Source organism: Panthera onca, chromosome D1 (genome assembly GCF_046562875.1).
Source record: "Panthera onca isolate mPanOnc1 chromosome D1, mPanOnc1 haplotype 2, whole genome shotgun sequence".
Classification (NCBI taxonomy): Eukaryota; Metazoa; Chordata; class Mammalia; order Carnivora; family Felidae; genus Panthera; species Panthera onca.
Window position 1 is genome coordinate 66,042,137 of NC_138348.1, and position 21,610 is coordinate 66,063,746.

A 21,610-nucleotide genomic window follows, 5' to 3' on the forward strand; every position below is an offset into this window, starting at 1 on the left:
ATACCAGAAGTTCCTACTCTTTGATTTATTTTACACAGGCATTTATATTTAGCACCAACCATATGCTTGCACTGTGTAGACTCTATGAGATCCAGACCTTCCTGTTAAGGAGCCACATACTTACAATATGAACAACTAGAGATTTGTAGAAGTTAGGATGTAATAAATGGCAGAAAGGATTTGGTTGTTCAAATACAGGCAATAGGAATTCAAGAGTAGGAACTGAGGAAAGAAGAATTTGGTAAGGGTGAAATTATTAAAGGAGAGTTCATGGGAATTCAGAAATAATATATTTATATGATATTTAACGGGATGCAAAACTGTCATCACATTTAATCCTTGTAATTTTATGAAGCAGCAGTGTACCCTCCTTATAAATATGAAATCATCTTTGTAAAAGATAAGGAAATTGGGGTCCAGAGGAATCAGTTTTCTTGATTGAGGTTGTACAGCTAGCTGGTAAGAGCAAAGCTGACATTTTATTAATATTGTCATTCATTTATTCACTCATCAACTTTACAGACTTTATTGAGAGTCTTTATGTGCCAGCCACTTGCTAAGTTCTGTCCTGTCCTCCAGTCTCATTGTTTAGTAGACCTAAAATCAGGTCTTTTAAGTTTATTAAGTTTTTTCCCCCAGTTTCCCAGAGTCTTGAGATGAATCTAGAAGGATGGATAGAGGTTAGATGAGCACTGGTTGAGTGCTGGGTACTAGGTGAGAAGACATGTAAACAGAGCTATGGAGGTGGAAATTAGTATTGAGTGCATGTGTTAACAAGATTTTGAAAAAGGTGGTAAATGGTTCTGATAATCAGTGAGGGGACTGCAAATTTTGAGTTTTGAGAGTCACTAGAGTAACCTCTTTACATAAGATGATGCAAGATATCTGAAGTCCTTGTGGGTCCCTGTGGCTGGATTGTGCTCACGTTCTGGTGAGATACAGGATTAGTCAGGACCTATAAATAGCAGCAGGCAAACACTGGATAAGGATTGGGAACACCTAGATTATAGTTTCAAATCCATTCCTTGCTAGCTGTGTGATGTTAAATAAATAACCTCGTTGAACTTCAGCTTTTATATATGTAGGGAAAGTCCTCTGTATAGAGACTAGCACAGTAGATATTTGATAGAATATTTGTCTAATGAGTATGTAAATTAACAGAGAAAGTAACATCTGCCCAACTTACTTTTGTTGGTTATTATAAGGATCAGTATTTGTGAAAATACTCTGTAATGGGATTGTCTGAGATTTTCAGATAATTGTTACTACTAACTTTTTTTGTCTGTATTTTCCGTTTTGTATTTTTGAAACAGCTGCTGGGCAAGGCCACATAGAGTGTTTGCAGTGGATAATTAAAATGGGAGCAGACAGTAATATTACAAACAAAGCAGGGGAGAAACCCAGCGATGTGGCTAAGAGGTATCCCTATTTGCTTTACTACTTTCTTCTGTTTTTAAACTTTTGTATATACTCTCTTATATTCAGAAAACTCTGAGGATTTAATGGAATTTTAGGACTCTGTCAAATACTGATGGAATGACAATTTTCAAGCTGAATTGACATTGGATGAGACCTCAACTCTTCTCTCTAAAGTGATGATTTTCAATTGGGAGATAATATTGTCCCCTTTCCTGGGGGAGGGAGGGGATTTGGAAATGTGTGGAGGAGTGAGTGTCACAATGATTGGAGACCAACACTGATATATAGTGAGGTCAGGTCCAGGAATGCTAAACATTCTACAGTGCTTAAAACAGTGGTACACAATGGAGAGTTGTGTCCCACAAATGCTCGTACTGTGTGAAATAGTGTGTGATAAAAAGGAATAATCAATTTGGAGCCACATAGGTTTTGAAACAAATTTTGATGTTTATGTTTGAATTAAATATAACACCTAATATTGAACACCCCCTCACTCAGGTCAGGTCCTCAAGGAAAATTCAGTCAATCCATTTGTTCATTTGGTTGTTTTTCATTCAATTTCCTGTATATATAGTGTGTCCCTAGTGCTATGGTTAGTGTTAGGATTACAAAGATGAAAAAACACAGTCCTTCCCCTCAAGTTTGCAATCTTGTGAAGAGACAATGTACATAATAATAATTATTAATTATAATCATTATAACATATGTGTAAGATACAGTAAGAACTTAGGAGAAAAAGTACCCAGATCTTCCTATTTGAAAGTTGTGGGAGAGAAATGTTAACACAGATGATGGTAAGAGTTATGAAGGAACCTGAAGGGAGATGGAATTTATATAGAGGTCAGGGAAAAAGCTTTTTTTGGAGGAAGCAATGTTTATGCTGGTGCTTTAAGAAGGCAGAATTGTAAGATAGTACCTTGTGTGTTTGAGGAGCTGTATGTGGTTCAGAACTGCTTGAATCTAAGGTAGAAATGTGGGCTAAAAGTTGCAAATGAGGTTTGACAGGATGCCAGAACGTAATCATTCACTGAATTGCTCTGCAATTTTTGTGAGTTCATGTTCTTTAAAATTTTGAGGGATTTCTTTGAAGTCCCGGAGCATGGTTTTGCGGTTCCACATACCTAGGATCATAATCAACTCAGGCCCACTTTATTTTTATTTTGGAAGATGGCTTTTCCAAGATATAATTGGCATATGACAAAGTATGCATATTTGTATAGTACCAACTGATGAATTCTGATAAATGTATGTACCCGTGAAACCATTAGCACCATCAAGAGAGTGAATATATCCATCATCCTCAAAAGTCTCTTTGTGCTCCCTTTGTATCTCTCTCCTTCCACTGCTTTCTGCTTCCCCTTCCCCCAGCAGATGCGGATCTGCTTTCTGTCACTGTAGTTTAGTTTGCATTTCCTAGAGTACAGTACAAACTCTTATAAATCTGGCGTCTTTCTCTCTGCATCATTATTTTGAGATTCTTCTATGTGTATTGGTAGTTCATTTCTTTCTTATTGCTGAGTAATACTCCATTAGATATAGAATTCCATGGTATTCTAATAGTTCTATAATCCAGTAGCCAATCGATGGATATCTTGATTATATCCATTTGTTGGTTATTATGCATAAAGCTGCTTTAAACATTCACATACAGGGTTTTGTGTGAACATAAGTTTTTAGCTCACTTGGGTAAATACTTGGGAGTAGGATTGCTGGGTCATGTGCGAAGTTTGTGAGTATGTTTAATTTTATAAGAAGCTGCGAAAGTGCCTTCAAAAGTGATCATACCAATTTGCATTCTCACTAGCAGTGAGTTTCTTTTGTTTTCTTTTTCTTGCAAGCATTTGATACTGTTTATTCACCAGAGGAAAATGTACAAATGGCAAATATGCATTTAAAAAATGCTCAAAATCATTTACATTAGGAGAATGCAAATTAAAACCACAATGAGATTCCACTGTATACCTATTAGAATTTTGTAATTCATGCACCAAAATTTTAGGTGTATGTGTACTATTATAGAAATAACCTTGAATAAATTGTAAAAAAAAAAAAAAAAGTGGGGTGGGGGTGGTTCCTGGGTGGCTCGGTGGGTTAAGCATCTGACTCTTGATTTCAGCACAGGTCATGATCTCACAGTTTGTGAGTTTGAGCTCCACACTGACAGTGCAGAGCCTGCTTGGGATATTCTCTCTCTCTCTCTCTCTCTCTTTCCCTCTCTCTGTCTCCCTCAACCCCTCCTCTTTCCCAACTTACATGCATGCATGCACGCTCTCTCTCAAAATAAACTTAAAAAAAAAAAAAAACAAATACACTTGAATCTGGCATAAAGCAAGTACTCAGTAAATGATAGCTGTTAAATTGCAACCTAGTGGTAGAGATAATGAATTCTGTTAACCTTACAACTTCCTAGAATATTTGTTAATATTTGCAGTACCTGGTGAAAGGGGAGGACATATGTGTGCATATGGTTATGTAAGTATGTGGAAAAAAATAGGATTTGAGATTTTGTATTTAATGAGTAGTTCTCCACGTGATAAGAAGAAACATTAAGCACTTCAATTAGCATGACTGAGAAAAATATGCAGATTACATGGCAATCATGTCAACTCCAAAACCTAGGGTATATTACTGGAAGCTTCATGGAGATGTGGGCAAGCTCAAAGAAAATAGAAAACATGGATAGAAAAAGTCACTGTTTTTCCATTAAATTTCAAAACCATGCTAAGTATTTTGGGTTGAGGAAGGATGAAAATTAAGGGGGTAGATATATAGTTACCCTAAAACTGGAAACAGAACTAGTTCTGCAATCTAAATTAGGCCATCAAAAAAGGTAGTAAATATAGGTAAGAAATAAGGTGGTTCTGGGCTTTCTATACAGTTGACCAGCTGTGTCTAGGGCACACCACATATTGTCTTGATATTGGGTCTCCTCTCCCATTTGGATTTTTGCCAATACAAATTATGAAATAGCCTGTAATAGGACTGTTTGTCCTTAGTGTCCAGTAACTCTTTGAGCTGGATGTGTGTCAAATTGTCACTGACCTTCAGGTACAGTTGTGTTTTTTTGTACTTTTTTTAATGTTTGTTTATTTTTGAGAGAGAGACAGAGACAGAGCACGAGCGGGGGAGGGGCAGAAAGAGAGGGAGACACAGAATCTAAAGCAGGCTCCAGGCTCTGAGTTGTCAGCACAGAGCCTGATGCAGGGCTTGAACTCATGAATCATGAGATCATGACCTGAACTGAAGTTGGATGCTTAACTGACAGAGCCACCCAGGCACCCCCAGGTACAGTTTTGCTCCTTTACTGGTAGATGGGTTGGTGGCATAATGTACAGAGTGTAATCTGCTAAATTAAGTTCAAACTGTCATTTCAGTTTGAAGAAGATTGTGTATTAATTTCTGATTCTTTCCCACAGGTTTGCCCATTTAGCGGCTGTAAAGCTATTAGAGGGGCTACAAAAATATGACTTGGATGATGAGAATGAAATTGATGAAAATGATACAAAGTTTTTCTTACGACATGGTGTTGAGGGAAGCACTGATGCCAAGGATGATCTATGTCTCAGTGAGTTGGATAAGACAAATGCCAGAAGTAAGTGTGCCAACTCTATGTTGCTTTATTGTTTAAGAAATACCATAGCCAGTTTTTACCACAAATCTGGAAATTATTCTAATTAACCATCTGCAAACAAAAATACTTTGATATTTTTGGGGGGAAGCCAGACTAGTACAAATGTTTGTGCTACGGGTTTGTGAACACATAGAGTGTAAGAGGGGTGCCTAGGTGGCTAAGTTGGTTAAGCATCCGAATCTTGGTTTTGATTTAGGTCATGATCTCACAGTTTGTGGCTCTGTCTGCACTAACAGCATGGAGCCTGCTTGGGATTCTCTCTCTCCCTCTCTCTCTGCGGCCCCCCCCCCCCCATTCTCTCTCTCTCTCTCTCTCTCTCTCAAAGTAAATAAACGTTTGAAAAAAAGTAAGACATAATCTCTGTCCCTCAGGGAGGAAAAAGTTATAAGGAGGAAAAAATACTTAAGTGGGTCATAGGAAACAGGGAAGTAAACATCTCGAGGATTTCCATGGTTAGTTGTCAAATGATTTTTACAGATTAATAATAGGAAATATTTATTGAGTGTCTACTGTGTGCCAGACACTGTTGCACATATCAATGAAACAGTGAACAGCACAAAATCCCTGCCCTGCCAGCAAATTTCATTCTACTGGTGGTGGTGGTTGAGGGAAGGTGATGACTAGCTGATAAGAAAATAAGTACACAAAGAAAATAAGGTATAGTAGTGCCAAAGATAAGATAAGATAACCAGTAGAGGAGGCCTCTCTGAGGGGGTGACATTTGAGGAGAGACCTCTGAGTGATGAGGATGAGCCATATGAAGATCTTGGAAGAACATTCTAAGCAGAAGGAGCTGTGTGTGTAAAGGCTATGGGGTGGACTTGAGCCTCAATAAGTGTGGCTGGAGTACAATTAGCAAGGAAGTGGTAACAGATAAAGTTGGGGATGTAAGCAGGGGCCCAGTCAGATTGTATAGGGCCTAATTAGGATTTTATGGGTTTTTAAATTTTTAAAATTTTTCTTATTTTAAATAGAAGCCACAGGTTGGGTTTGAGATGGGAATGATCTGATCTATGTTTACAAGTAGTATCACTCTAGCTGCTGGGTAGAGAGTAGACTGGGAGGTAGGGGAGAGCACAGCATTTCAGGTGGGTTATGAATGGGCAGGAAGAGAACATACTCACCTGCCAGTCTAAGGTTAGATGAAGTTTTTAATATAATTTAAATTTGCTAAGGACACCAAATTAAAATTGTACAAGAGCAGATGCAGAATGTCTGCACAGATTTCCTGGGCTCCAGGAGTCTCTGATGTGGACCTGGAACTACCAGTGATGCTACAAAGAAAGCTCCATTCTGGTTTTGCAGCCTTTTTTTTTTTTTTTTTTTTTTTAATTTTATTTTATTTTTTACATCCAAGTTAGTTAGCATATAGTGCAACAATGATTTCAGGAGTAGATTCCTTAGTGCCTCTTACCCATTTAGCCCATCCCCCTTCCCACAACCCCCCCCAGTAACCTTCTGTTTGTTCTCCATATTTAAGAGTCTCTTCTGTTTTGTCCCCCTCCCTGTTTTTATATTATTTTTGTTTCCCTTCCCTTATGTTCATCTGTTTTGTCTCTTAAAGTCTTCATATGAGGGAAGTCATATGATTTTTGTCTTTCTCTGACTGACCAATTTCACTTAGCATAATACCCTCTAGTTCCATCCATGTAGTTGCAAATGGCAAATTTTCATTCTTTTTGATTGCTGAATAATACTCAATTGTGTATATATATATACACACACACACCACATCATCTTTATCCATTCATCCATCGATGGACATTTGGGCTCTTTCCATACTTTGGCTATTGTTGATAGTGCTATTATAAACATGAGGGTGCATGTGTCCCTTCGAAACAGCACACCTGTATCCCATGGATAAATGCCTAGTAGTGCAATTGCTGGGTGGTAGGGTAGTTCTATTTTCAGTGTTTTGAGGAACCTCCATACTGTTTTCCAGAGTGGCTGCACCAGCTTGCATTCCCATGCAGCCTTTTTTGTTTTAAAAGAATTTTTTTCTTAAGTTTGTTTATTTTTGATAGAGCATGACCGAGGGAGGGGCAGAGACGGAGGGAGACACAGAATCTAAAGCAGGCTCCAGGCTCCTTGCTGTCAGCACAGAGCCCGCTGTGGGACCCAAATCCATGAACCATGAGATCATGACCCGAGCTGAAGTCTGATGCTTAACCTACTGAGCCACCTAGGTGCTCCTTAAAGGAATTTCTTTTTTAAGTTTATTTATTTTGAGAGCATGAGAGTGGGGGAGGGGCAGAGAGGAAGGGAAAGAGAATCCTAAGTAGGCTCTGTACCATCAGCATGGAGCCCAACACGGGGCTTGAACCCATGAACCATGGAGCCTGCTTGGCATATTCTCTCTCTCTCTTTCTCTGTCCCTCCTTCTCTCTCTCTCTCTCTCAAAAATAAATAAATTAAAAAAAAAGTGAGTAGAGCTTGGGCACTGAATTCAGACATCAGAATTTCACCACTCTTAGCTGTGTTAATCCTTGCACCTCAGTTTCCTCACCTATAAAAATGAGAATGTTATAATGTCATCCCCACAGAGTTAAAAAGATTAATATACTAGAGAATGGAATGTGCCTAGCCCTTAATAGAAGCTCAGTAAATGTCTGTTCCCTTCCTCTTGATCTGTGGAAAGTATTTTTGGTTTGTTGGGCAGGAAGAACTAGTTAGACCAAAACTACATTCTCTAAGGAAAATTTCTAACTCCCGTCTAGATTTTTAAAAATTAAAAATTAAAAAATTTTAATTGAAGTACAGTGGATGTGTAATATTAAATTAGTTTCAGGTGTACAACATAGTAAGTCAACAATTGTGTATGTTATGAAATGCTCACCATGATGTGCATTACACTATTATTGACTATATTCCCTCTGCTTTACTTTTCATCCTGGTGACTTATTTACTTTAGAACTGGAACTTTGTGCTTCTTCATCCTAAACACCCATCTTCCCACCCCCCTCCCCTTTGGCCACCACTAGTTCTCTGTATTTATGAGTCTGTTTCTCTCTTTGTTGTTGTTTGTTTGCAGTTTGTGACAATGTGAATATACTTGGAGGGTATTACACTAAGTGAAAATAATCTGGACAGAGAAAGACAAATACCATATGATTTCACTTGTAAGTGGAATCTAAAAAACAAAAGAAATGAACAAAGAAATTAAAAAAATGTTGTTAAGAATTTCCAGAGCATTGTCAGGCAGATCATTACTCTCCAGGGTATGGTGAAAGCCTCTTCCCTGGCAAATGTAAGCAAGTGAAGACCTGAAGATGCTGATATCAGGGGCTCCCAACAAACAGTCCACCTAGGTCACCCTGTAGTAAAGCTCAGAGTTAATGATCCCTTCGAAATTTCAGTAGCTTTATTGAGACATAATTCACATACCATTCAATTTACCAACATCTAAGGTACCCAGCTTAATGTTATTTAGTATATTCATAGATTTGTGCAACCATCACTATAGTAAATTTTTAAACATTCCCGTCACACCCAAAAGAAACCCCACATTTGTTAGTAATCGTTCCCCTTTACTCCTGCTTTCTTCTCCCTTCCCCCTAGACCCCATCACTAGGTAACTAGTAATCCATTTTCTGTCTGTATAAATTTGCCTATTCAGGGTATTTCATATGAGTGGAATGATACATATGTGGTCTTTTGAGACTGGCTTCTTACTCTTAGAACAATGTTTTCAAGGTTTATATATCCTGTAACATGGATCAGTACTTCATTACTTTTCATTGCCAAATAGTGTTCTTGTATGGATACACTACATTTTATTATCCGTTCACCAGTTGATGGATGTTAGAGTTGTTTTCATATTTGGGCTATTAAGAATACTGTTGCTGTGAACATTCATGTACATGTTTTTGTGTGTACATATTTTTTCATTTCTCTTGGGTATAAACCTAGGAGTTAGTTGGGACTGCTGAGTCATTTGGTAACGCCATGTTTAACATTCTGAGGAACTTCCAAACTGTTCTTCAAAATGGCTGCATCATTTAACATTCCCATCAACAATGTTTGAGGGTTCCGTTTTCTCTACATCCTAGCCAATACTTGTTATTGTTTGATTGGTTAAGGCTAGTCTATGAGTGTGAAGTGGGATCTCATTATAGTTTCTTTTTTTACATTCTGTAATTGAAGTATAATTAACATACAATGTTTTGTTACTTTCAGGGATACAATATATATACTCGACAATTTTATATATTACTCAGTGCTTACCATGATAAATGTAGTCACCATCTGTAACTGTCAAACATTCTTACAATATCATTGATGATATTCCCTATTATACTTTTCACCTCTGTGACTTACTTATTTTATAATTTGAAGTTTGTACCTCTTGGTGGTCCCCTTTATTTATTTCACCTACACACCCACTCACATACCATCTGGCAAACACCAGTTTGTTCACTGTATTTAAGTATCTGTTTTTGATAGAATCGGGGGGAAGATGGCAGTGTAGGAGGACGCTGGGCTCACCGTGTCCTGCTGATCACTTAGATTCCACCCACACCTGCCTAAATAACCCAGAAAACTGCCAGAAGACTAGCAGAACGGATTCTCTGGAGCCAAGCGCAGATGAGAGGCCCACGGAAGAGGGTAGGAAGGGCAGAGAGGTGGTGCGCGCTACACAGACTGGTGGGAGGGGGCAGAGGGGCAACCCGCCGGCAAAGCAGAGCCCCCGAGTCTAGTTTGCAAAAGCGGAGGGGCCGGAAGGAGTGTGTTCAGACAGCAAGCGGGACTTATCATCTGGAAGGTTATAAGTTAACAGCTCTGCTAGGAGAGCAGGAAGGCTGGAGGACAACGGGAGGGAGAGTTGTTGAGCCCCGGATGACAGAACTCAGCTTGGTGGGGAACAAAGGCACGCGCCAGTGCCATCTCCCTCGCTCATCCCCCGGCCAAAATCCCAAAGGGAACAAGTTCCTGCCAGGGAATTCGCTTGCACCGTGCAAACACCCAACACTGTGCTTCTGCAGATCCATCCCTCCGGCGGCGGATCGGATTCCTTCCCGGTGCTGCAGGGCCCCTCCCGAAGCTGATCTCTGAAGGATAAGCGAGCTGAGCCTGCCCCTCCCGCCCCTGTGCACCTTGCTGATCCACCCCAGCTAATACGCCAGATCCCCAGCACCACAAGCCTGGCAGTGTGCAAGTAGCCCAGATGGGCCACGCCACCCCATAGTGAATCCCGCCCCTGGGAGAGGGGAAGAGAAGGCACACACCAGACTGACTGTGGCCCCAGTGGTGGGCTGGGGTCAGACATCAGGTCTGACTGCGGCCCCGCCCACCAACGCAAGTTATTCAAGACAGCACAGGGGAAGTGTCCTGCAGTTCTACACCACTCCAGGGACTATCCAAAATGACAAAACGGAAGAATTCCCCTCAAAAGAATTTCCAGGAAATAACAGCTAACGAACTGATCAAAAAGGATGTAAACAATATAACAGAAAGTGAATTTAGAATAATAGTCGTAAAATTAATCGCTGGGCTTGAAAACAGTATAGAGGACAGCAGAAAATCTCTTGCTACAGAGATAAAGGGACTAAGGAGCAGCCAGCAGGAGCTAAAAAATGCTATCAATGAGCTGCAGAATAAAATGGAGACAACCACAGCTCAGATTGAAGACGCAGAGGAGAGAATAGGTAAACTAGAAGATAAAATTATAGAAAAAGAGGAAGCTGAGAAAAAGATAAAAAAATCCAGGAGTATGAGGGGAAAATTAGAGAACTAAGTGATGCACTGAAGAGAAATAATCTATGCATAATTGGTATTCCAGAGGAGGAAGAGAGAGGGAAAGGTGCTGAAGGTGTATTTGAAGAAATAATAGCTGAGAACTTCCCTGATCTGGGGAAGGAAAAAGGCATTGAAATCCAAGAGGCACAGAGAACTCCCTTCAGACGTAACTTGAATCCATCTGCACGACATATCATAGTGAAACTGGCAAAATACAAGGATAAAGAGAAAATTCTTAAAGCAGCTAGAGATAAACTCCCTAACATATAAAGGGAGACCGATAAGACTAGTGACGGATCTCTCTACTGAAACTTGGCAGGCCAGAAAGGAATGGCAGGGAATCTTCAATGTGATGAACAGAAAAAAAATATGCAGCCAAGAATCCTTTATCCAGCAAGTCTGTCATTTAGAATAGAAGGAGAGATAAAGGTCTTCCCAAACAAACAAAAGCTGAAGGAATTCGTCACCACTAAACCAGCCCTACAAGAGATCCTAAGGGGGATCCTGTGAGACAAAGTACCAGAGACATTGCTACAAGCGTGAAACCTACAGACATCACAATGACTCTAAACCCGTATCTTTCTATAATAACACTGAACGTAAATGGACTAAATGCGCCAACCAAAAGACATAGGGTATCAGAATGGATAAAAAAACAAGACCCATCTATTTGCTGTCTACAAGAGACTCATTTTAGACCTGAGGACACTTTCAGATTGAAAATGAGAATGGAGAACTATCTATCATGCTACTGGAAGTCAAAGCTGGAGTAGCCATACTTATATCAAACAAACTAGACTTTAAATTAAAGGTTGTAACAAGAGATGAAGAAGGGCATTATATAATAATTACAGGGTCTATCCATCAGGAAGAGCTAACAATTATAAATGTCTATGTGCCGAATACGGGAGCCCCCAAATATATAAAACAATTACTCACAAACATAAGCAACCTTATTGATAAGAATGTGGTAATTGCAGGGGACTTAAACACTCCACTTACAGAAATGGATAGATCATCTAGACACACGGTCAATAAAGAAACAAGGGCCCTGAATGATACATTGGATCAGATGGACTTGACAGATATATTTAGAACTCTGCATCCCAAAGCAACAGAATATACTTTCTTCTCGAGTGCACATGTAACATTCTCCAAGATAGATTGCATACTGGGTCACAAAACAGCCCTTCATAAGTATACAAGAATTGAGATCATACCATGCATACGTTCAGACCACAATGCTATGAAGCTTGAAATCAACCACAGGAAAAAGTCTGGAAAACCTCCAAAAGCATGGAGGTTAAAGAACACCCTACTAAAGAATGAATGGATCAACCAGGCAATTAGAGAAGAAATTAAAAAATATATGGGAACAAACGAAAATGAAAATACAACAATCCAAACGCTTTGGGATGCAGCGAAGGCAGTCCTGAGAGGAAAATACATTGCAATCCAGGCCTATCTCAAGAAACAAGAAAAATACCAAATGCAAAATCTAACAGCACACCTAAAGGAAATAGAAGCAGAACAGCAAAGCCAGCCTAAAGCCAGCAGAAGAAGAGAAATAATAAAGAGCAGAGCAGAAATAAACAATATAGAATGTAAAAAAACTGTAGAGCAGATCAACAAAACCAAGAGTTGGCTTTTTGAAAAGAAAAAATAAACAAAATTGACAAACCTCTAGCCAGGCTTCTCAAAAAGAAAAGGGAGATGACCCAAATAGATAAAATCATGAATGAAAATGGAATTATTACAACCAATCCCTCAGAAATACAAGCAATTATCAGGGAATACTATGAAAAATTATATGCCAACAAACTGGACAACCTGGAAGAAATGGACAAATTCCTAAACACCCACACTCTTCCAGCACTCAATCAGGAGGAAATAGAAAGCTGGAACAGACCCATACCCAGCGAAGAAATTGAATCAGTTATCAAAAATCTCCCAACAAATAAGAGTCCAGGACCAGATGGCTTCCCAGGGGAGTTCTACCAGACGTTTAAAGCAGAGATAATACCTATCCTTCTCAAGTTATTCCAAAAAATAGAAAGGGAAGGAAAACTTCCAGACTCATTCTATGAAGCCAGTATTACTTTGATTGCTAAACCAGACAGAGACCCAGGAAAAAAAGAGAACTACAGGCCAATATCCCTGATGAATATGGATGCAAAAATTCTCAGTAAGATACTAGCAAATCGAATTCAACAGCATGTAAAAAGAATTATTCACCATGATCAAGTGGGGTTCATTCCTGGGATGCAGGGCTGGTTCAACATTTGCAAATCAATCAACGTGATACAATACATTAATAAAAGAAAAGATAAGAACCATATGATCCTGTCAATCGATGCAGAAAAGGCATTTGACAAAATTCAGCATCGTTTCTTAATAAAAACCCTTGAGACAGTTGGGATAGAAGGAACATACTTAAAGATCATAAAAGCCATTTATGAAAAGCCCACAGCTAACATCATCCTCAATGGGGAAAAACAGAGCTTTTTCCCTGAGATCAGGAACACGACAGGGATGTCCACTCTCATCGCTGTTGTTTAACATAGTGTTGGAAGTTCTAGCATCAGCAGTCAGACAACAAAAGGAAATCAAAGGCATCAAAATTGGCAAAGATGAAGTCAAGCTTTCACTTTTTGCAGATGACATGATATTATACATGGAAAATCCGATAGACTCCACCAAAAGTCTGCTAGAACTGATACATGAATTCAGCAAAGTGGCAGAATACAAAATCAATGTACAGAAATCAGTTGCATTCTTATACACTAACAATGAAGCAACAGAAAGACAAATAAAGAAACTGATCCCATTCCCAATTGCACTAAGAAGCATAAAATACCTAGGAATAAATCTAACCAAAGATGTACAAGATCTGTATGCTGAAAACTATAGAAAGCTTATGAAGGAAATTGAAGAAGATATAAAGAAATGGAAAAACATTCCGTGCTCATGGATTGGAAGAATAAATATTGTCAAAATGTCAATACTACCCAAAGCTATCTACACATTCAATGCAGTCCCAATCAAAATTGCACCAGCATTCTTCTCGAAACTAGAACAAGCAATCCTAAAATTCATATGGAACCACAAAAGGCCCCGAATAGCCAAAGTAATTTTGAAGAAGACCACCAAAGCAGGAGGCATCACAATCCCAGACTTTAGCCTCTACTACAAAGCTGTAATCATCCAGACAGCATGGTATTGGCACAAAAACAGACACATAGACCAATGGAATAGAATAAAAACCGTAGAACTAGACCCACAAACGTATGGCCAACTCATCTTTGACAAAGCAGGAAAGAATATCCAATGGAAAAAAGACAGCCTCTTTAACAAATGGTGCTGGGAGAACTGGACAGCAACATGCAGAAGGTTGAAACTAGACCACTTTCTCACACCATTCACAAAAATAAACTCAAAATGGATAAAGGACCTGAATGTGAGACAGGAAACCATCAAAACCCTAGAGGAGAAAGCAGGAAAAGACCTCTCTGACCTCAGCAGTAGCAATTTCTTACTTGACACATCCCAAAGGCAAGGGAATTAAAAGCAAAAATGAACTACTGGGACCTTATGAAGATAAAAAGCTTCTGCACAGCAAAGGAAACAACCAACAAAACTAAAAGGCAACCAAAGGAATGGGAAAAGATATTTGCAAATGGCATATCGGACAAAGGGCTAGTATCCAAAATCTATGAAGAGCTCACCAAACTCCACACCCGAAAAACAAATAACCCAGTGAAGAAATGGGCAGAAAACATGAATAGACACTTCTCTAAAGAAGACATCCAGATGGCCAACAGCCATATGAAAAGACGCTCAATGTCGCTCCTCATCAGGGAAATACAAATCAAAACCACACTCAGATATCACCTCACACCAGTCAGAGTGGCCAAAATGAACAAATCAGGAGACTATAGATGCTGGAGAGGATGTGGAGAAACGGGAACCCTCTTGCACTGTTGGTGGCAATGCAAACTGGTGCAGCCACTCTGGAAAACAGTATGGAGGTTCCTCAAAAAATTAAAAATAGACCTACCCTATGACCCAGCAATAGCACTGCTAGGAATTTACCCAAGGGATACAGGAGTACTGATGCATAGGGGCACTTGTACCCCAATGTTTATAGCAGCACTCTCAACAATAGCCAAATTAATGGAAAGAGCCTAAATGTCCATCAACTGATGACTGGATAAAGAAATTGTGGTTTATATACACAATGGAGTACTATGTGGCAATGAGAAAGAATGAAATATGGCCCTTTGTAGCAGCGTGGATGGAACTGGAGAGTGTGATGCTAAGTGAAATAAGCCATACAGAGAAAGACAGATACCATATGTTTTCACTCTTATATGGATCCTGAGAAACTTAACAGAAACCCATGGGGGAGGGGAAGGAAAAAAAAAAAAGAGGTTAGAGTGTGAGAGAGCCAAAGCATAAGAGACTCTTAAAAACTGAGAAAAACTGAGGGTTGATGGGGGTTGGGTGATGGGTATTGAGGAGGGCACCTTTTGGGATGAGCACTGGGTGTTGTATGGAAACCAATTTGACAATAAATTTCATATATTGAAAAAAAATTATGAATGCAAAAAAATGTAAAAAAAAATCTGTTTTTTTCCCTCTATATTTAAGAATCTGTTTTTGTTCATTTGGTTTTTAGATTTCAAAACTAAGTAAAATCATATGGCATTTGTCTTTCTCTGACTTATTTCACTTAGCATAATACTCTCTAGGTCCATTCATGTCACAAATGGTAAGATCTTACTCCTTTTTATGGCTGAGTAATATCTCATTGTATAAGTAAATTATACCTTTATCCATTCATCAGTGGACACTTAGGCTTCCATATCTTGGCTATTTTAAATAAGGCTGCAACATACACAGTGGTGCATATATCTTTTAATTAGTGTTTTTGTTTTCTTTGGGTAAATATCCAGTAGTGGAATTACTAGATTCTATGGCATTTCTATTTTTAATGTTTTGAGGAACCTCCATACTGTTTTCCACAGTGGGTGCACCAATTCACAGTCCCACCAACAGTGCACAAAGGTTCCCTTTTCTCCACATTCTGTCAACACTTGTTATTATTTGTCTTTTAGGTACTAGTCATTTTGACAGGTATGAGCTGATATCTCATTGTGGTTTTGATTTGCATTTCTCTGATGATTATTGATTTTGAGCTTTGCCAACCATTTGTCTTCTCTTGAAAAATGCCTATTCAGATCTTCTGTGTGTTTTTAAATCAGATTTTTAATCAGAGCTTTGTAAGTTCTTTATATAGTTTAGATATTAACTCTTTATTAGATATATCATTTGCAAATATCCTTTTCACTAGGTTGTCTTTTTATTTTGTTTATGGTTTACTTCACTGTGCAGAGGTTTTTATTTTGATGTAGTCATAATAGTTTATCTTTGCTTTTGTTTCCCTTGCCTTAGGAGACCTATCCATAAATATGTTGCTAAGACTGATGTCAAAGAAATTACTATGCTGCATTTTTTTTTTTTAGGAGTTTTATGGTTTTATTTAGGTCTTTAATACACTTTGAGTTTTTGTATATGGTATACTAAAGTGGTCCAGTTTCATTCTGTTGCATGTAGCTATCCAGTTTTCCCAACAACATTTATTGAAAAGAATGCCTTTTCCCTTATTGTGTATTCTTTATTTCTTTGTCTTAGATTAATTGACCATAAAAACATGGATTTATTTCTGGGCTTTCTATTCTGTTCTATTGATCTCTGTGTCTATCTTTGTGCCAGTTCTGATTTCTACAGTTTAGTAGTTTATCTTGAAATCTAGGATTCTGATACCTCCAGCTTTGTTCTTGTTTCTCAAGATTGCTTTGGCTACTCAGGATCTTATGTACTTACATACAAATTTTAGGGTTATTTGTTCTAGTTCTGTGAAGAATACTATTTGTGTTTTGATAGGGATTGCTTTGAGTCTGTGGATTGCTATGGGTAGTATGGGTGTGATAGCCAGATTAATTCTTCCGCTCCATGAGCATGGTATGTCTTAACATTTGTTTGTGTCATCTCAATTTCTTTCATCACATAGTTTTCAGTCTTTTACCTCCTCGGTTAAGTTTATTCCTAGATATTTTATTCTTTTTTGGTGCAATTGTAAATGGAATTGTTTTATTAATTTCTCTTGCTGCCACTATATTGTTAATGTATAGAAATGGAACTGATTTCTGGGCATTAATTTTGTATTCTGCAACTTTATTGCTTTCTTTTTTTTTGAGAGAGACCAGGAGTGTGCACACATGTGGGTGCCTATACATGTATGCAAGCAGGGAAGGGGTAGAAAGAGGAGAGAGACTCTTAAGCAGGCTCTGTATCCACTGTGGAGCTCAACCCAGGCTGGATCACAGGACTGTGAGATCATGACCTGAGCTCAAATCAAGAGTTGGATGCTTAACCAGCTGAGCCATACAGGCACCCCTGCAACTTTTCTGAATTCATTTATCAATTACAATATTTTTTGATACTCTTTAGGATTTTCTATGTATGGTATCATGTCATCTGTAAGTAGTGACAGTTTAACTTCTCCCTTAATCAATTTGGATGCCTTTAATTATTTTGTTGTCTGATTTCTCTGGCTAGTACTTTGTTGAATTAAAACAGTGAGAATGGACATCCTCATCTTATTCTTGATCCTAGAGGGAAGGCCCTGAGTTTTTCACCATTGACTGGTGAGCTAGGAGTTAGTCATATATGGCTTTTATTGTATTTAGGTTTGTTCCCTCTATACCTATTTTATTGAGAGTTTTTAAAATCATGAACAGATGTTGAATTTTGTCAAATGCTTTTTCTGCATTTATTGAGATGACCATATGGTTTTTATCCCTTGTTTTGTTGATGTGGTGTGTCATGTTGCTTGATTTGCAAATATTGAACCACCCTTCCATCCCAGAATAAATCCCACTTATCATGGTGAATGATACTTTTAATGTATTGTTCAATGTGGCTTGCTAATATTTTGTTAAGAATTTTTGCATCTATGTTTATCAGAGATGTGGGCCTGTAGTTTTTGTTGTTGTTGTTGTTGGTGGTGGTGGTTGTTTGTTTTTTGCAGTGTTTCTTTTTTGTTTTGGTGTCAGGGTAATGCTGGCTTTGTTGAATGTGCTTGGAAGTTTTTCTTCCCTCTATTTTTGGGAACAGTTGGAGGAGAATAGGCATTCACTCGTATTTAAATGTTTAGTAGATTTTAACTGTGACTCCATCTGGTACTGGCCTTTTGCTTATTGGGAGTTTTTTGATTACCATTTCAGTTTTATTGCTAGTATTTGGTCTGTTCAGATTTTCTGTTTCTTCCTGATTTAGTTTTTTTTTTAATATTTATTTTTATTTTGAGAGAGAGATAGAGATACAGAGATGAGAGAAAAAGAGAGAGAGAGAATGAGCCTAGAAGGGGCTGAGAGAAGGGGAGAGAGAATCCCAAGTAGGCTCCATGCTGTCAGCACAGAGTCCCATGTGGGGCTCGATCTCACCAACCATGAGGTCATGACCTGAGCTGAAATTAAGAGCCGGATCCTTAGCTGACAGAGCCACCCAGGCTGTTTTCTTACTGATTCAGTTTTGAAAGTTCATATGTTTCTATAAATTTATCCATTTCTTCTAGGTACTTTGCTGGCATGTAATTTTTTGTAGTATTCTATTATATTCCTTTATATTCCTGTGGTGTTGGTTACTGTTGCTTCTCCCCTTTCATTTCAAATATTACTTGTGTCCTCTTTTTTTTTTTTTTTTTTTTTTGATGAGTCTGGCTAAAGGTTTATCAATTTTACCTTTTCAGAGAACCAGCTCTTGGTTTCATTAATTTTTTCAATTTTTTTTTTTTTTACTTTCTGTTTCATTTCTTTCTTTTTTTTTTTTTTTTAATTTTTTAAATGTTTATTTATTTTTGACGGAGAGAGAGAGAGTGTGTGTGTGTGCGCATGAGTGGGGAAGGGGCAGAGAGAGAGAGAGGGAGACACAGAATCCAAAGCAGGCTCCAGGCTCTGAGCTGTCAGCACAGAGCCCGACGCGGGGCTCGAACTCCCAGACTGCGAGATCATGACCTGAGCCGAAGGCGGACATTCAACCGACTGAGCCACCCAGGCGCCCGTTTCATTTATTTCTGCACCAGTATTTATTATTTCCGTCTGTGTACTAACTTTGGGCTTTGTTCTTTTTCTAGTTCTTTTAGGTACATAGATTTTTTATTTGTTTTTCCTGTTTCTTGAAGTAGACTTGTTTCACCATGAATCTCCTTTTTAGAATTGCTTTTGCTGCATCCCAAAGATTTTTGACTGTTGTGTTTTCATTTTCATTTGTCTCCTTTTTTTTCTTTTTAAATTTCCTCTTTTATTTGTTGACCTGTTCGTAGTTTTGTAACATACTGTTTAGCCTCCATGTGTTTGTGTTTTTTTCCAGTTTTTTTCTTGGGATTTATTTTTAGTTTCATAATGTTATGGTTGAAAAAGATGATGTGATTTCAGTCTTCTTAAATGTATTGAGACTTGTTTTGTGACCTAATATGATCTATCCTGCAAAACATTCCATGTGCACTTGAAAAGAATGTGTATTCTGTTGTTTTTGGAAAGAATGTTTTGTATAAACCTGCTAAGTTCATTTAGCCTCATGTGTCATTGAAAGACAGGTTTCCTTACTGATTTTCATCCTGAATGATCTATCTATCGATGTAAGTGGGGTTTTAAAGTCCTCTACTCTTAGGAGTACCTGGCTGGCTCAGTTGGTAGAGTATCCAACTCTTGATCTCAGGGTCATGAGTTCAAGTCCTATGTTGGGCATGGAGTCTACTTAAAAAAATCCTCTGCTCTTACTGTATTACATCTTTCCCTTATATCTGTTAATATTTACTTTATGTATTTAGCTGCTGAAATGTTGGGTGTCCAGATACTTACATTTATTATATCCTCTTGACCTGTATTGACCTGTGAATTATCACATAATGCCCTTGTTTTTCTCTTGTTATGGTCTTTATTTTTTGAGAGAGAGCAAGAGAGCATGTGCATCAATGGGGGTGGGGCAGAGAGAGAGGGAGAGAGAATCCCAAGCAGGCTCTGCACTGTCAGCACAGAGCCCAACATGGATTTCATCATGTGAACTGTGAGATCATGACCTGGGCCGAAATCAAGAGTTGGACGCTTAACTGACTGAGCCACCAAGAAGGCCCAAGAGTCCGTTTCTTGGTTTGTCACTCTCTCTTTTTACCCCCTTTGCTTGTTTGTTTTTTAAATTACACATATGAGTGAAACCATATGGTATTTGTCTTTCTCTGATTTACTTCACTTAGCAGTATACTCTAGCTCCATTTATGTTGCAGATGGCAAGATTTCATTGATTTCAATGATTAAATAATATTCCATTGTGTGTGTGTGTGTGTGTGTGTGTGTATACATACATATACATACTACATCATCTTTATCCATTTATCAGTTGATGGACACTTGGGCTGTTTCCATAATTTTGCTATTGTATGTAATGCTGCTATAAACATAGGATGGCATGTATCCCTTTGAATTAGTATTTTTCTATTCTTTAGGTAAATATCCAGTAGTCTGATTGCTGGATTGTAGGGTAGTTCTGTTTTTAACTTTTTGAGGAATCGCAATACAGTTTTCCACAGTGGCTGTATCAGTGAGCATTCCCACTAACAGTGCACGAGGCCTCACCTTTCTCTATATCCTTGCCATCCTTGTTTCTTGTGTTGTTGAGTTTAGCCATTCTGACAGGTGTGAGGTGATATCTCATTGTAGTTTTGATTTGTACTACCCTGATCAGTTTCATGTGTCTGTTGGCCATCTGTATGTCTTCTTTGGAATGATGTCTATGCATGTCTTCTGCCATTTAAAAAACAAGGTTTATTTATTTATTTTTGAGAGAGAAAGAGAGCAGAAGCCAGGGAGAGGTGGAGAGAGAAGGAGACACAGAATCTGAAGCAGGTTCCAGGCTCTGAGCTGTCAGAACAGAGCCCAGTGAGGGGCTTGAACCTATGAACTATGAGATCATGACCTAAGCCGAAGTCAGACTCTTAACCAACTGAGGAGGCGCCCCTCTTCTGCCCATTTTTTAAATTGGATTATTCATTTTTTGAGTGTTGAGTTTTATAAGTTCTTTATATATTTTAATACTAACCCTTTATCAGATAGATATGTCATCTACAGATATCTTCTCCCATTCTGTAGGTTGCTTTTAGTTTTGTTGATTGTTTCCTTTGCTGTGCAGAAGGTTTTTATCTTGATACGGTCCCCAAAGTTTATTTTTGCTCTGTTAACCTTGCCTTAGGAGACATATTTAGAGGGAGGTTACTATGGCCGACATCAAAGAGTTTACTGCCTGTGTTCTAGGATTTTTATGGTTTCAGGTCTCACATTTAGGTCTTTAATCCATTTTGAATTTATTTTTGTGCATGGTGTTAGAAAGTGGCACAGTTTCATTCTTTTGCCTGTTGCTGTCCAGTTTTCCCAGCACCATTTGTTGAAGAGACATTCTTTTTCTCAGTGGATAGTCTTATTTTGTCAAAGATGAATTGACCGTATAGTGGGTTCATTTCTCAGTTTTCAATTCTGTTCCATTGATCTGTGTGTCTATTATTGTGCCAGTACCATACTGTTTTGATCTCTGTAGCTTTGTAATATAACTTGATGTCCAGAATTATGATACCTCCAGCTTTACTTTTCTTTTTCAAGATTACTTTGGGTATTCAGGGTCTTTTGTGGTTCCATACAAATTTTAGGATTGTTTGTTGTAGTTCTATGAAAAATACTCTTGGCATTTTGATAGAGATCACATTAAATGTGT

General features: G+C 38.3%; 1 protein-coding gene across 1 annotated transcript in view; it reads left to right on the forward strand.

Annotated features, from left to right (window-relative positions):
* The window catches only part of ANKRD42 (ankyrin repeat domain 42), a gene marked incomplete at its 5' end in the record, with an annotated part of 72,970 nt that overhangs the window by 38,795 nt on the left and 12,565 nt on the right, over nucleotides 1–21,610 (forward strand). Inside the window, 2 exons of the mRNA XM_060605487.3 lie at nucleotides 1,314–1,419; nucleotides 4,836–5,011. Coding sequence (XP_060461470.3) covers nucleotides 1,314–1,419; nucleotides 4,836–5,011 — 282 coding nt within the window. The remainder of the gene's footprint in view (nucleotides 1–1,313; nucleotides 1,420–4,835; nucleotides 5,012–21,610) is intronic.